General features: G+C 39.4%; 1 protein-coding gene across 1 annotated transcript; it reads left to right on the top strand.

Moving 5' to 3' along the window:
* The first annotated feature begins 1,745 nt into the window (after window positions 1-1,745).
* LOC136624765 (gastricsin-like) lies at window positions 1,746-16,946 on the top strand. The gene is made up of 9 exons (XM_066598696.1): window positions 1,746-1,801; window positions 5,753-5,909; window positions 5,996-6,113; window positions 7,230-7,348; window positions 7,460-7,659; window positions 8,048-8,155; window positions 13,482-13,629; window positions 14,547-14,645; window positions 16,794-16,946. Exons 1-9 carry the CDS (start codon window positions 1,746-1,748, stop codon window positions 16,944-16,946), a joined length of 1,158 nt encoding a protein of 385 aa, XP_066454793.1.
* Window positions 16,947-17,651: the final 705 nt, after the last annotated feature.

Genomic DNA, 17,651 nt, shown 5'->3' with positions numbered 1-17,651 from the left:
CTCATTCAGCAGGCGGGGATTTTAAATCCCCGGCTGCTGAATACTACTCACAGCTGTTCAGAGCTGTTCAGGAGAACTGCAGCCTGCCGCGCTGAACTCCGTCTGCCGGGACCAGGTAAGTATATATATATTTTTTATTTTTACACATTTCTGGATGAATTGCAGGGAAGGGCTTATATATTTAACCCCTTCCCGACAATTTATCCCGCGATCGCCGGCAGCCCATTGCTTTCAATGGAGTCGGCTGTATTGCAGGCTCCATTGAATTCAATGGGCTAACATCGTTCTGCCGGGACCAGGTAAGTATATATATATTTTTTATTTTTACACATTTCTGGATGAATTGTAGGGAAGGGCTTATATATTTAAGCCCTTCCCGACAATTCATCCCGCGTACGCCGGCAACCCATTGCTTTTCAATAGAGCCGGCTGTATTGCCGGCTCCATTGAATTCAATGGGCTAACATCGTTCTTCTCTGCCACAGCTGTTACAGCTGTGGCAGAGGAGAACGATCTTTACGCTGACAGTGGGGGGGGGGGGGGGGTCTCACTCTTGCCGCTATTGTGGCTTAATAGTGGGACCTGGGAACTTGAGATGCAGCCCAACATGTAGCCCCTCGCCTGCCCTATTCGTTTCTGTGTCGTTTCCATCACTTTCTTGTGTTTTGCAGATTTTCACAAATGAAAACCTTAGCGAGCATCGGCGATATACAAAAATGCTCGAGTCACCCATTGACTTCAATGGGGTTCGTTACTCGAAACGAACTCTCGAGCATCACTGAAAGTTCGACTCTACTAACGAGCACCCGAGCATTTTGGTGCTCGCTCATCTCTAGTAGGCACGTTTCATATTAGCTTATGAGTGCTGTTTGCATGACACTTTTCTGTAACTCCCATAGACTTTAATGGAGAGATCTGAGCCCAAACATGAACCTGTGCTCATTGATGTCAATGAGGAAAGCAGGACTCTGATGACCAATTTGAATCAGCAAACAGTCATTGGACTCCCATGTTTCCTACAGCTGGGGATCCCAGAGGTGGGAGAAGCACCTATCAGTAATTTATGGCACATGCTGTACATAGGCCCTACTTGGAATGGGCACCAACTTATATATTAATAAAGTTTGTCTGGTTTACAGACCTTGTTTTCTAATAGCATAATAGGAAAATCTAAGTTACTAAAGGGACATCCTCCTCTACAAACTACTGCTGATTTCCGAGGATCTAAGCAGCAAGACAACCTAAGACCAACTTAACAAAGTTGGATTGTAATAAGTAAACGGCTCTTCTTAATGAAATATCTGATAAATGATAGAAATATTAAAACAGGAAAGGAGTATGGTTGGTCCACCAGACTGTGGTCTCAGGTAATGCCTATGTATCACTATTCCGTTGACTTATTGCTATCGTTAGTCAAACATTTTTCATTGACAGTAGATCAGAACGTCGATATGAATGATGATTTAATTATACTTTAATATTTCTTTAATCCCCAGAAAGGTTGAACCTTAAATGCTTCAAGGTGAAATTGTAAATAATTATTAGGTGCCAACAATTGTTCCACAAATACTATCAACTAAATTACTCTTATCTGCTGGACTTGTACGTGGCATTTATGCACCAGTGAGATGAATTTGATTGGTAGAACTGCGAACAGGACAGAGACCATAGGGCTGTAGAACAATATAAGAGGGCATTTCAGATGATACTTCGTAATTCTTTCTCAGAGAGGAATAACAGAAACCATGAAGTGGGTGGTGTTGGCTTTTATCTGCCTCCAGGTGGCAGAGGGGCTGGTAAGGTGAGTGCCAGCCATATTATCCTTTTAATCTATATTAGATTTTATACTAGTGATATGTACATGGCATGTTTTCCCACTACTGACATTTATGGCCTATCCCCAGGATTGGGGGAAAATGTGTGATTGCTGGGGATCTGACTGCTCATTCCCCCAGTTGTCCCTAAGATCTGCACACCTTGAGTTCCCCATATGAATGTTGCACATGTGGGACTACCACTCTATTCATTTCTGTAGGATAGAGGAAGGTTGATGAGCTCAGCAATCTTTAACTATCCTATAGAAGTGCATGCAGTGGTGGTCATGCATTGGTACCACCAGAAATAGGGCGCACAGATGTTGAGATTACTGAGAGTTCCAATCTCCAGCTAATAGATATTTTTACATTTTTGGCAGTGTTTTTCCTAATTTTTCATATCTTTACCTACCTAAAAAATCCTATAATTGTGCAGTTTACACACGGACCACTAAGACTCTTAATTCATCAAAACTTCCCATTCTGTAGACATCACTTTTCAGTAGTCATCTTATTATCATCACAGGCAGGATACCAATGAATAGTGACACCTACATGTAGATAACACAGGATTAAACATTTACAATAAGTGATAGTTACATCTAACCTCCTCTCCCTTCCTGCACAGTGACTTCTACACATGTCACAGAACATTTCAAGAACAGTCTCTCAAGAATTTAAAGGAAAAATATCTTTGTACGGTTAGAGCCAGTAGGTAGAAAAGAATGAGGGTCTTTCCTGATAAATTTTAATATCTAACTGAAAAGATAATGATGACTAATAGTGTTAGATCCTACTGCCTGATGAAGAGACCTCGGTAGTGTGGAAAGTTTGCTATTTATCATCATCTCTTCAGCTAACCATTAAAAGGTATCAACAACTGAGGACTCCCACAGAAGTCGTGAACGTCTCCAGAATCCATGCTTCATGTGGCTGCTGCAAAGCATATCTATGCATGTTGCTAAAAGATGCTCAGAAAAGATGGCTGCTCTCATAATCATGTACAGAATATTGAATTAAAAAATATACAGTCGAAAGATTAAAAAACAGATTAGAAAAAAATATGTAAGTATGTAATTAATCAAATAACTGACTAATACATTCCATTTTAGAGGCAGATTGTTTTTAAAAGGTTCTCAAAATAACATTGGTCCGTCACACTGAAATAAGAAATTCTTTGTCACAAAAAATTGAACTTCCCTGCTAACTTATGCCCCATAGTAAAAATACAGTAAAATGTACAAAAAAATTAAATAACATTAGAAAAAGAAAAAACTAAGAAAAAAAATTCAAAAAACTGCACCTCCAAACCCACAACCAGACAATAAGAAGCCACTAAATAGCAACAAGGGGGCACAGTTTGAAATTAGCTTGGAAAAGATCAGCTGTTTCTATGAATTTCTCAGGGGTGTCGCTATAAGGTTACAGTCACACATCTAAGCCCTGGTGCCAGGGGGGGTTCAGAGGTTTCTTTGCCACATTTGAAGACACCAATATTCTAAATGGGGCCTGGGAGACCCTGTTAGAGATTTTGCATTGGGGCTCAGGAAGTTTAAGTTACACCTCTGGAAATCCCTCCAGGAACACTACTGGGTCCAACTTCAAACAACCATCTTGTAAATCCTACATTTGTAAACCATTTATATTTATAAAGCTACAACACAGCTAAATAGAGAAAAAAGTCCAACAAATAACAAGGAAATGTTTTGTAGAACAAAGGTAAGGAAAAGTAAAAAAGTGACCAGGAAAGAATAATTGGCTTCTATGGGTAATGTTTATATACCCAAAACAAATTAAAAAGTTAAAATTGGCTATTCAGATTAAAGGGCAGCTGTCACATCCCACAGCAACTAAGCTATGGTGCTGATAGGGGAGGTGATAGGAGCCGGGTGATACATTTTTTATACCCACTCGCTTCTGTGATCCAGCAGTGCCCCCCTCTTTAGTTCCGGCAGTGCATGAAAATATGTCTCTTTCCAGAGTCCCATACCTGCACTCTCCTATAGACTTCTATAGGAGAGCATGTGCATGGGGCTCTGACTAATCAGATTTTCATGTTGCGCTGACCTCAGAGTTGGACACCTCTGGAACCAGGGAGTGGGTGAGTATAAAAAATGCCTCACCCAGCACTCTCTTACCACCCCTAATACCACCACAACTTAGTTTATGGTGCTGTTGGGATTTGACAGGTTCCCTTTAAATAAATTTAAACAAAACACGTTAAATTTGGTGATCCTGGCTGATCATCTAATGTGCATGGGGCTGTCCTGACACTACCCCTCCGGCAGATGTCAGGGAAAAGAAGGTTCAGATGTGCTGGATTTCAACTTATTGTTCCCAAGGAAGATAAGCCGCCAGCAGACTTATCCTCATCTCCCTTTTGAGAACAATTTATATTGCATTTGTTTGACAGCTATCTAAAGGTTATGGTCAGCCTAAAGGGCCATTTACACGGGACGATGATCACTCAAAATTTGTTCAAACGAATGAAATTGAGCGATAATCATGCCATGCAAATGGAAAAAAATTGTTTACTATATGATCACTTCTCGTTGTTACTGACTTTAAGTCAGCTTAAAAACCTTCACTGGATCACAGGCTTCTTGTTCCGCGTAAATGCTCCCTACTTCCCTTAAAACGTGAAGCACTGAGCAAGAAGCCTGCGATCCAGTGGTGAGGTCTGCCTGTGTAAACACTCTGCATGAGCGCTGAGGACCTTAGCGGTGACGTCATCCACTCGTGTAGTCGTTTATTTATACATAAAAATCCTAAATTCTATTTGAAATGTTGATACAATCTGGTAGAAGTTTAAATAATCCCTGACGTTTCCAACAGTTCATACTCATGTGACAGAGTAAGAGATAACTTGCAAAGGTGCAAATCACTTTATTTACCTAAAGTCTTCACTTTTGTGCTGAAAGCCGCTCTAAAGTGCTAGCCACTAGAGGGTTTCTATTACCTCTAATTTGCTGCCCACTGCCTGTTGTCAAGTGAGGTCAGTCTCTAGTAACAGAGATAACAAGATGGATAACAGAGGAGGGTGATGACTGATGCTGACCATATAGGTCTGTGGAAACGGGAGGAGGGAGAGGGACTCACAAACAAATGTGTTGGTATTTACTGTTTTACAACTACTGAAAATGAGAAAGATGGAACAATACCTCTTCAGCAGCATGTTACACAGAGGAGCATGAATGGCCTTATAAGTCTCCTCACTCACCTTCTAGGTGCTCTCCCTAAGGAGAGATTTTACCCCTCCCAACCCACATCACAGGCCTCTCATTAGCCAAGCCAGGATCCTATTGCACACTGATGAGGGGCAAAAAGCCCGAAATAGCTGTTTGTGTATGCATTCTGGCTTTGTTTTCAATTCCCAATCATTGCTCTACAGACCTGTATAAAGGATCAGGCATTGATTTGAAGGACTGCTACCATCCAATAGGTGGCGCTGAAGAGGTATTGTTCCATCTTCCTTATTTGCATATTACCCAGAGGAGCATGAATGACCTTATAAATCTCCTCACTCACCTTCTTGGTACTCTTCCTAAGGAGTGATGTTACCCTCCCGACACACAACTACTGAAATCACATCTATAGTTAGTACTGCTGTACACGGTCCTCAGTTGTGCTGCTGTTTATGTCTATGTGTTATGAAAATGAAGCCCAAATCACTGCAAACTCTAATTATGTTGTAAGCAATTTGGGAGTGCCAAATAAATAACAAAAATTAGCAAAAAGTGTAAAATTTGCCCTACACCCAAGTGCTTTTCCAAGCAGTAACAAAATTATTTCTGAGTGTGTAGATGGACAGGGGTTAGTTGGTAAGATGAATACTGGAATACCCCGACAGGGCGGTATATAATCTGAGCACGTGTCATTAGTATGGGGAAACTACACTGTATGATGAAGTGATTGCTAAAATCTTACTTATGTTTTAGAGTCCCTCTGACGAAATACAAGTCTGCCCGTGATAACATGCGAGAGAAGGGAGTTCTGGAGCAGTACATGAAAACTCACAAAAGAGACCCTGGACTTAAATACCATTTCAACCAAAATGTTGATTTTGCTGTAGCCTATGAACCCATGTACATGGATGTGAGTTCAAATACTTTTTAAAAGAAATGACACTTTACAGAAATGTATCCAGTGTACATATTTCATGACACTCCTCTTGTTTCCAGACATATTATTATGGACAAATCAGCATAGGAACACCAGCCCAAAACTTCCTGGTTCTTTTTGACACTGGATCTTCCAACCTTTGGGTTCCATCAGCATCCTGTCAAAGTGCTGCCTGCGGTGAGAATCACCATATACTAACGTAGTATTATAGATAAGTATGATTTTTATGCAGTGTATACATATTCAGTAGATAATCGTTTAATTGTTTGGCTTATGAAGACAACCCTGTTAGGGCATATGAACATCATAAAAAGGACTCCTTCGTCTATGAGCCCAAAAGGTCTACTGCGGTCCTGCTTGCAAACTGATTTAAGCAAATCATTAGCAAACTATAAAACATGTTATGCTCCCTCTATTCACATCAGAGCACTACAATTCAATATGACTGCTCAATAATAATTGTCAACAAGAGTGGGCATAGAGTGCAGAAGATCCCTGTACAAAGAATGTACTTGTCCTCACCTAACAAATGTAATAAAACATATACATGCACATAAAAATATGCCTTGTTAGTAAAAAAAGATTATACAAATCTAAAGACCACACCATGATCACATATTACCACCACATAGTGATGGAATACTAGTACTACCACCATACTATTCCTGAAAAAAACACTAAAGAAGGACCAATATTACTACTAGTAATACTATATGAAAGTCAAATAATACACTCATAGTGTGACCACATAATACCACCATACTGTTAATGAAAAAACACATAAAAAAACAATATAACCCAATATAGTGGTAGATAACCTTCTTTGCTCTCCAAATTGCTCCCCTCCAGACTTCTGGGTTGCCCCTATTTACTGAAAATCCAGTAAAAGTAGTGTAAAAACAAAAAAAAAATACTCACCTCCCTTCAGCTGCCGGGGCTCAGCCACATCTTCTCCTCACTGTCCCAGGCTCTGTAGTGCTGATCTATCAGCAGGTGGGGATCTAAAATCCCCGCCTGCTGAAAGAGCTGATTGTGATTGGCTGAGGTGCTCAGCCAATCACAGGCAGCTCTCGCCGAATGAATGACAGGCCCAGCAGCCGTAGCTCCATTGAAAACAAGTGTCCTGTGCAATTTACTCGAGCACCCAAGCACCGCTTGATGCCTGCTCGAGTAACGAGCACCAAGCTCGGACGAGCATGCTCGCTCATCTCTAATATTTACGTATTACCTTAAAGCTAACATTCCTCAAAAGCACATGTTCATTAAGTTCTAACCTACTTTTTAATTACATAGGCAACCACCATGTATTCAACCCCAGCCAATCCTCTACCTACACAACCAATGGACAACAGTTCACCATGTCTTACGGCAGTGGCAGTGTCAGTGGTGTATTTGGCTATGATACAGTTAATGTGAGTAAACATATATTGGATTATATTCTGTTAGTACTGTATTTGGTCTTAAATGTTGCATATACTGTAAAAACAATGTAACTTTATAACACAAATGTAACTTTTACAAAGGTTCAAGGACTAGCCATCAATAACCAGGAATTTGGACTGACCTATACAGAGAGTGGCAGCAGTTTCTACTATTCGCAGTTTGATGGGATCTTTGGAATGGCATACCCTGCCATGTCTGCAGGTGGCGCCACTACAGCTATGCAAGGAATGTTGCAGCAGAACCTGCTGAACAACCCGATCTTTAGTGTCTACATGGGCAGGTATATAAACACACATGGGGCAAAGATAGAGAAGTTATAAAGAACAGGCTGCAGTTGATCCTCTCTAATGGTAGGCAGATCACTGTTCATTGTCGGACGCACCTTAAGTCATTGATGCCGTCTGGCAATTAGCGGTGAACCACATGATGTTAGAAAAACTCAATCATAATCTCTTTGGGCAACTTAAATACACAAGTAAATGAAAGAAGGGAAATGTGAGAAAAGGCAAGAATAATAATTGCATTGATTTATGTGGTTTTATTTTTAATAATTAAGAGCATATCAACCCCTAGTGCATAGAATCTATTCAGAATTATAAAAGGTTATATATTTTAGATTTATTCATTGTGCATGAAGAATGTATTTGTTGACTTTTATCTTTTTCTAGTCAATCTGGCGAGGTGATCTTCGGTGGAGTTGATAACAGTTTATATTCTGGGCAGATTCTTTGGGCCCCTGTCACTCAAGAAGTTTACTGGCAAATCGGAATTGATGCGTAAGTTATTCCTATTTCTTGGTACTGTAGGTGACCAGTTGACCTTATACAAGTGGTGGATGCAACTGTCAGAATCATTATGAAGGAACAATGGGTTTAAGTGTAAATATTTAAGTTTCTGGCCATTAAACGCTATGATACCTTGGTATCTGTAACATCAGCCAAGGTAGAAAGAAAACATGGATGCATCTGCGCACACTTTTGATCTGGGGGAAGGAGCTCATTAAGCAGTGGTGATTGCAACTCTGAATCATTCAGAATTTTCCACATTTCTATTTATATTTGACCTAAAACTGCAGCGGATTTTCATACAAGTCCTACATGTAGATAAAGAGAACTCAATCAAACAAATAAGTAAAAAATATTAGACTTCTCGAGGAAAATGATTCAATATCACAAGCCTAGGAGTAACAAAAGTATGTGAACCTTTAGGATTATTATAGGTAATTTGAAGGGGAAATTAGTGCCAGGTATTTTCAATTACGGAATGACAATCAAGTGTGAGTGGGTGACCTGTTTTATTTAAAGAACAGGGATCTATTAAATTCTGATCTTCACAACACATTTGTGGAACTTTTTCATGTCATGAACAAAGGAGATTCCTGAGGACCTCAGAAAATTTGTAGATACTCATCAGGCTGGAAGGGGTACAAAACTATCCCTAAAGTGTTTGGACTCCACCAATCCACACTCAGACAGATTGTGTACAAATGGACAAAATTCAAGACCATTATTACTCTCCCCAGAAGTGGTTGAGCAACAAAGATAAAGCCAAAAGTAAGGCATATATTCTACCAAATCACAAAGGAACCCAAATTAACATTTCTCACATTAGCTAATGTTAACGAGTCCACCATCAGGAGGACACTGAACAACCATGGTGTGCATGGCAGGATTGAAGGGAGAAAGCTGCTGCTGCTCTCAAAAAGAACATTGCTGCCCACCTGCAATTTGCTGAAGCCCACTTGAACAAGCCAGAAGGCTATTGGAAGAATGTTTTGTGGACAGATGAGACCAAAATAGAACTATTTGGCTTAAATGAAAAGCAATAGATTTAAAGAAATAAAAACACTGCATTACAGAATAAAAACCTCATCCCATGTGTGAAACACGGTTTAGGTAGTATCATAGTTTGGGCCTATTTTGCTGCATCTAGGCCAGGACAGCTTATCATCATTAAAGGAAAAGTGAATTCTGAATTATACCAGCAAATTCTGGAGGAAAATGTCAGGACATCTGCTCATGAGCTGAAAATCAAGAGAACTTGGTTCACGCAGCAAGACAACGACCCAAAGCACACCAGTCATTCTACAAAAAAATGATTAGAGAAGAGTAAAGTTAAGGTTTTGGATTGACCACGTCAAAGTCCTGACCTTAATCCTGCTGAAATTTTGTGGAAGGATCTAAAGCGAGCAATTTATGGGAGGGCACCCACAAAGACACCAGAGTTGAAGCTGTTTTGTACGGAGAAAAGGGCTAAAATTCCTTGAAGCCGATGTGCAGGACTAATCAACAGTAAATGTTTAGATGCAGTTATTGCTGCATAAAGGGAGTCACACCAGATGCTAAAAACAAAGATTTACATACTTTTGTCACTTACAGACATGCGATATTGGATCATTTTCTAATATTTTTAACTATTTGTTTGTATTTCCGAGTCTTACAGTTAGGTAGGAACTATCAAAGGTTTATCCAGGGATTATTCTGACTGCCATTATGGCAGGAAGCAATTTCCCCTCAAATGGGCTAATTGGCTTCTGCCTCTTGGGGTTTTGCCTTCCTCTGGATCAACTAGAGGGTGGAAATAGGCTAAACTAGATGGACATTGTCTTCATTCAGCCTAACATACTATGCTTGATTTGGTTATCTTTATCTACTTATAGGACCTCTGTGAAAATCTGATTTAGTTTTAGGTCAAATGTAAACAAAAAAATTGGAAATTCTGAAGCGTTCAAGACTTTCAAACACTGCTGTATTTTCCATGATGTATATTCGGTCCGAGTTAATGCTTTCCATGAATGCACTGTTGGGTGGACGCATGAGCCCCTGACTGGATGAAAGAGCTCAGACTACTTTAATAACAGAGGAGATCTTTTAGTACCCATAACCCCTTAATCAAAGGAGCAGATTCTCAACTCATGGTCATACACATTAAAGAAATGTAGGACAAACTGCTTGATTTGGTTTGGGCTGGCTGACAGCCAAATGTGTATACAGAGAGCAGGCCATTCTCTAAAATCTACCATGGGAGAAAGCAAGAATTGGGCATGCTGAATTTCAACATGTCCCATCCTTTGTTCCACCAGTTGATCTCCCTCTTCCTACTGAAGTAAACGCACATGCTTTGATTATTTGAACATGCATGTGTGTTGTAGTCAAATCAGTCTGAATTCACAGCTGAGGTAGTGAGTTACCAATATATTTTAATATATTGAGATTTTAGAATATCCCATTAGCTCTGAATGGTTGGAATCTCTGCAGGTGTCAGAACTTGCTGTGCTTTTTCATAGTGATCAGCATTACTGATCTCTGTAAATGTCCCCTCATGTCTATTTATAAAGAGTTTATGTGGTAACATATTCCTTCTAAAACAGCTGTCACTGCGGAGCAGTAAGCCACCTTGGTGCGGCTGTAATTGCTGTGTTAGAGCTCTTCATGTTCTTAGTGTTTTTCATTTTTGTAGAAAAAATCTATTGAGTTTCGTGTGTTATTTTGCAAAGTGTATTTTTTTATTTTGTAAGACTGAATTTATTCTGGTGAGTTTATCCTTGTGAGTACACCATGACTAGTGGTAGTGAGACTGAAGTGTATAGTTTCAAAATCTGCAATAGTTTGAAAACAGCGGGAGTTTAATGTAGTACTTATTTTTTACTGATGTCTGGGTTGGTGCCGCACAATACTTGTTTATCTGCAGGTTTCAGTAGTATCCTTTTGAGATTTGGGATGCTGTCTGATATGTATGTGGTTACCTTTCTAGCCTGCAGTATTTAGTTTGTACTCTTCAGTCTAAAGTTATAAGGCTTTCCTAGTCAATGAGTGCTGTCAAGCAGCCTTTAATCAGCCACCTCTCCATCAAAGACCTCAGAGGGGCACAGTGGATAAATGTTAGTTCCAGGAGATTGCGAGTTGTGGAACATAAACATGATAATATTGGACTAGTCGTATACAATTCCTACGGTGTTCTTTCTGAACTAGATGGGGATGCAATTGCTGATATGAATAGGTACCCTCATGTGCAGAATAATGTAACTAGCAAGGGAGAAGTTGTTCTGTCAAGTGTTACTAACCAGCCTGATGAAGTTAATGGAATAACTAAGAAAAGAAAACATTTTCTTGTTAAGATTCAACTATAAGACATGTTGATTTAGGACAGAATTTGGATGTGCTGAAGGAGGTGTGATGTCTTCCAGGTGCCACAGCCAGTAGGGATAAGAGACACATTGTGCATATTGTCAAGGCTACAAGTAGGGTTAGTGAACTTGATCTTGTGGTGGATCTTTGAAGCAATTATTTGTCTCAAAATAATTTCGTTTCTGCACAAAATAAATTCTAAACTTTTAGCCAGGATTTGGTAAGATAACAGGTTCATTCACATTTTCAGAGGTTTTGCCAGTCTGTAATTAGATGAACAAGGCACGTTGGATCTTAATTACTGCGTGGCTTCAACAGTGGAGTAAAACTGAAGGTTTTGGAGATGTTAGTAGTGATGTTGGTAGCTGGTCTAAAAAAGAGTTGTTTAAGAGAGAGTTTGCATCCTTCACATAAAGATAGAGAAGTGTTTGTTGAGGAATTCAGAAATTCTTTTGACAGACATTTAAACTAGATGAAGGGGAAAGAAATTTAATTTGAGAGAATGATTTCTAATAAAAGTTTTTATCATGCTGCGATACTGATTATTAATAAAGGCTAAAGATTTTTTTCATGCCTATGAAGGGGCACTTTCTTTTTACTAAAATTCCCATAATATATTTTGCCTCCTTCTAATTTTATATATCTCCATCAGCTACACTTCCAGTTTACTATAGTACTTAAGAAGTTCTCTGTATTACTTCTCCAGTGAACCACAGCCGTTTCCTTTTACTTTTGACATAAAGTTTAATTGCCTTTAAGACGGCCATTTTTCATAGTGTCCACTTGGCACACTCCGGCTGTTTTATTCCACCATGTTAATTAATTTTTTGAAAACTCACCCATAACATTGAAATTGGTCTTTCTAAAATCTAATACTATGGTTGTAATAAAGGATTGCTCAAAGTCTGTTCTTATGTCAAACCATAAACATTGGTGGTTGCTGGATCCCAAATTCTCTTCCACTGTAACCTCAGACACCAGATCTCCATTAGTAACTACTAAATCTAGAAGATCTCCTTTGGTTGATGACCTAACAAGCTATTTTAGAGATGATACTTGAAGTACGCCTATCAAATTCCTGAATGGGGCTTGTAGAATTTGTTTTGTAATGAAATTTTTCAATATGTAACAGTTACCAGAATTTGCGTATCTGAGCAAGATAACAATCAAAATAAGTCTAGCATCAACTCAAAGCAAAGTCTCAGTACAATGATTATGTACAAGTACCCCTGGTATCAGTACACCTCAGCTAACATTACTAGAACATGAAATGTACAATTTGTCTAATGGGACAATAAAACAAAGACTGACATCACATACCATCAAATAATAGCATCATATTCTAGTCAGTAAGAACACCACAGAAGACTGTAAAAACTGACACATAAAGTACCTACCGGTACTCAAGTGGTCAAATAGTCGGGGAGCACGCTGTAGAAACAACCCCAGTCAAATGTATGGAATGCAAATGTCTGCAACAAATCTACGACTGAATATATTATTAGGATGCATTGATGTGGACAGCTAATCCAGGGATTTATTCTGATTACTATTTAAAATAGAAGTGGGAGGTTTTCCTGTTATAGTCAAGAAGACACGTTTTCCTTTACATTGCCAGCTTCATCACAAATGGGATTTTATTGTAATCTAGCTCAACGCAGTATGGAAATTACAAATTGCACTTGATGAACATTAGCCATTTTTAACCTTATTAGATCACACAGAACAAAAGAATAGAATAGAACGTGCTGCAATTTCTTCACACGGGCCACGTGTGAATAGCCTCATTGACTATTATAGGTCCATACACGTGCCGTGGAGTTGAACAGCGTACAGACATGTGAATAAGGCTTTAGGAAAATTAATTATCTTCCTAAATATCTTTAGTGCTGACATATTCAGTATATGTACAAGTAAAGTTTTTACAGTTGTTCAGAGAATAGTGGAAAGTTTTCTTCACCCTTGTACCTTGCAGGTTCTCAATAAACGGACAAGCAACAGGATGGTGCAGTCAAGGTTGTCAAGCTATTGTGGATACAGGAACTTCTCCATTGACAGTTCCCCAACAGTATATGGGCACTCTGCTCCAAACTCTCGGAGCTCAGCAGGGGCAGAATGGACAGGTGAGCTAGTATAGCTGCATATGTATTTATTGCTAAATCTACACTGACATGCTAAAAATCAGGAACATGAACTAATACCGTGTAGGACCCCCCTCTAAGTTGGCGAAGTCTTGCAACTCGATGTAGCATCAATTCCACAAGTGGATGGAAGAAGTCTGGAGGGATTTTGAACCATGCCATCTGGATAGCCACAAATAGCTTTGTGGCATTTGTAGGTGTAGGATCATTGGTGCATATGCACCTATCCACCACATCCTATAAATGCTCGATTGGGCTCATGCTGGGTGAAAGTGCACACCATACTATTCACAGAAGCTCTCCAAAGTGCTCCGTGAAACAGAACTAGAGAACAAATGGCATGATGCATTATCCTGCTGGAATATTCCATTATTGTAGGGCTAAATGAAGTCCAGAAAAGGTTGTAAATGGTCACCAAGTAGCAAAACATCATGGGCACTGGTCAATGACATGTTTAGATGGACCAGCAGACCCAACTCATGGCATTAGAACACACCCCACACCAGTATGGAACCACCATCAGATTGCACAGTGCCTTGTTGATAACTGGGGTCCATGGCTTCATGAGGTTTGTGCCACTACACTGTCTACTGTGGGTAGTAATGGATTCAATGACATATTCCCAGTACACTTGTGATACTGTGGATCAAAGAATGTTAAAAGCCCACAGAACTTTAGAAATGGAATTCCCCATCCTTTTAGCCCTCACTATTACGCCTCATTTGAATTCTGATTATCCATGTTGTCTTGCCATGAGCATGCTGGTCAGTGTTGACCCTCAGTCAGAAGGTAACCCCCTACAAATTATACAGGTGTGGGTGTTCCCAAGACTTTACCTTAGGTAAGACCGCTTCATACTTAATTTACATACTCAAAAACCCTTTATATTTCTTTTTCAGTTCCTGGTCAATTGTAACAATGTGCAGAACTTGCCATCCATCAGCTTCACCATAAATGGAAACCAATTTCCAATTCCACCCTCTGGATACATAATCCAGGTAAATTTTTCACTTTTATAATACATAATAGTCAAAGAAATATTTAGTGACACTTTAGAACAATTCAACAGAGAAGTAGGGCATCCAAGGTTAAAGCAGTAGAGATAATAAGAACGATCTGCTGCACCTCCATTCATTTGAACGTCTATCATTCCTGTGTAAGCCCAGGATCGATAGTGAGCAGGACTCCGTGAGGCGGCTGTTGGGCGCGTATGTGCTCGACAATCAGCATGTGTAAAGGAACCTTTAGTTTCTAAATAAATCTATTTAGATTCAAGAGATAAAATTCATTATCTCTAGCAGCTGCCTGCCAAATAAGGTTTACTGTTAATATTGCACCTTGGTCCTGTCTGCAGGGGTTTCTTGCCGTACTCTTTATGACCTGCTGTATCCTCCAGTGGGACCCCAGTAGAATAGGTGGACTGCTAGTTGTAGCGCGGTCTGCTGGAGAATAGCAGACTGTACCTGCACAGTAGTATGGAGGGAGGTACAAAGGCTGCCATGTGCTTCAAAGTGCAGTACCAGAATTCTCACTACACCAATTTGTCATAATTACAGTTTTAAACAATTTAAAGAGGGGTAATACACTAGTGTCACAATTGTTAGAAGATGGGAAAATTAGCTCTTTTGATAGAAGAACTAATAAAAATTGACAAGACGTTTTTAAATATTAACAGATAAGTCATACTTATACTAAATTCGCAGAGAAGGCGTTACTTAGCCCATCTAGGACCAAGCGCAGTAAATATATGTCGCTTGGTTCTGGACTTTAATCCTGGGTGATAGCAGAAGTACAGGGCAGGATTAAAACTCCTGCAATCAAGCAGGTCCTCAGCTGTCAGGCACAGCCGAGGACCCAGAGAAGACAGAAGCTGTTTTTAATGGCTTCTGCCTTCATCTCTTTAGGCTACATAGTGCTCAATGAGCGGTATGTACTACAGCAAGAAAGTAAAAGAGTGACACTATGCATCCTGACAATCGCGTGACCACCGGGTGCTCCCCTGTTACAGCAGAGCTGCAGGGTCCTAGCAGACCCAGATCAGCTCTATTAGTGACTATTGTCACTACAGGGAGATGTTTTCCCCTGTAACTGTGGCTCTTTTGGATGTGGCTCCTATGGACGCCCCAGCTACAGGGGAAATAATTAAAAAAAAGACAATGTGAATGATCCCCAGAGGTTCTATATGATGTCATGGGGGATATAGATGGTAAAAATTATTTACAAAATAAAAATTAGTTACAGAAATAGGTTAAAAAAATTACAAAAGAAAATAAAAATAAATACATAAAAAAGAAAATGACCCAAAACCGCAGCAGTATGCGCCCTGTAATGCAAAACTATATAAATTATATATAAAAACGTCCAAAACAAAATTAGGAACCCATTCCCATACTTTATTTTAGTGTAAATATACCAATTTAAAAAATAAACAGCTAGAAATTAAATATAAATATATATATATATATATATATTAGCGTTCTACTCCCAATAAAACTAAAACACCGGAAAAAAAAGTCAGTGAAAAAAAAAGATATAGAAAAATAGCCCTAGATGTCACAGAAAAAAACCCAGCAAAAATAGTTTTGGTAGCTAAAGAAAAAAAAATAGGGCAGTAAAACCACCAAATGGGTAAAATCCCTAAAAGGTGTCTGGCCCTTTAGGACCAAAACACCCTGGTCCTTCAGAGGTTAAAAAACTTTTTTGATATCACAATTTTTTTTTGTTTAATAGTAAAAGGGCCATATGATAGATAGATTGATAGATAGAAAGATAGGAGATAGATAGATAGATAGATAGATAGATAGATAGATAGATAGATAGATAGATAGGAGAGAGTTTTGCTCACAGCACAAACAGCTAAGATAATTTCCAGAAGTTAACATTAATGGAGTTGGTAAGTAGGGGAGATAGTTCACGCTCAGTTGTCTTCTATACTGAAGAAGATTTAATTAGTATCCATAAGTGCAAACCACTGAATTCTTCTATTTAATATAACTTGTAGACTATATTATTTTCTGGCTGGTGGTGCCCAAGTGCACAGGTATATGTGAGGAGTCGGCCTTCATGGCTAGCTCTACTCAATGATGCCACCAGATAAAACTATTACTGACCGGGTTACTAAAAACACTTTGTTTCTTTCTCTCTAGAATAATGGTTATTGTACAGTTGGCGTTGAGGAGACCTACCTCCCATCCCAGAACGGTCAGCCCCTGTGGATCTTGGGAGATGTGTTCCTGAGGCAGTACTACTCAGTCTACGATATGAGTAATAACAGGGTGGGCTTCGCTCAGGCAGCATAAAAGCCCCGAGAACTGTCAGAAGACGACTAATCATATTTTACAATCCGTCAACAAATCTGGCAAAACCCACAACTGAAAATAAATTGTTTTATTGAAATATGTGCTGAAATGTGTCAGTATTTGAACACTGAAAAAAGTTACATGCGAGCTATCCATGTAATACAAACGTGTACAATCCTGCTTGCGTTGAAATCCCCGCAGCTTCAGCACACGGACAGATGTCCCGTAAGGACATCTTCACACATGGGTCATTCCATGTCAACTGACCTAATTTGGGAGAGGGTTCCTGCCCAACCACCTTCAATTCTGCTGAAATTTGTACACAATGTTCCTCCGCCGCCTGTATGAGGTTCTGCAAGCTTCAGCTTGGTTGAGGCACTAGAGCCATTTCGTCTTGGAAAAATATCCAAGTTTGTGTTGCCACAGTTCTTGATCTAAAGAAGCTAACTCACTGTAACTTGGTGCACTTGGTCAATAAGACTCAACGTGGCTGCTAAATGTTGTCACGCCAAAATTGTCCACAAGTTTAGGAACCTATAATTTACTGACAACTAGATTAAATAAGCTGGAATTTGGCCAGTGAGTAGTACAAGTGACGACCAAAACACTGATAAACTGGCTTCTTTTTTTGGCTTGCATACTTCCTGTTTTATCCCCCACTGAAAAATTAATTACAACTTTTTTTTTCACAAATCTTCCCAATTT

This window comes from Eleutherodactylus coqui, chromosome 4 (assembly GCF_035609145.1).
Source record: "Eleutherodactylus coqui strain aEleCoq1 chromosome 4, aEleCoq1.hap1, whole genome shotgun sequence".
Taxonomy (NCBI): Eukaryota; Metazoa; Chordata; class Amphibia; order Anura; family Eleutherodactylidae; genus Eleutherodactylus; species Eleutherodactylus coqui.
This window is presented reverse-complemented; position numbering and strand designations above follow the sequence as displayed.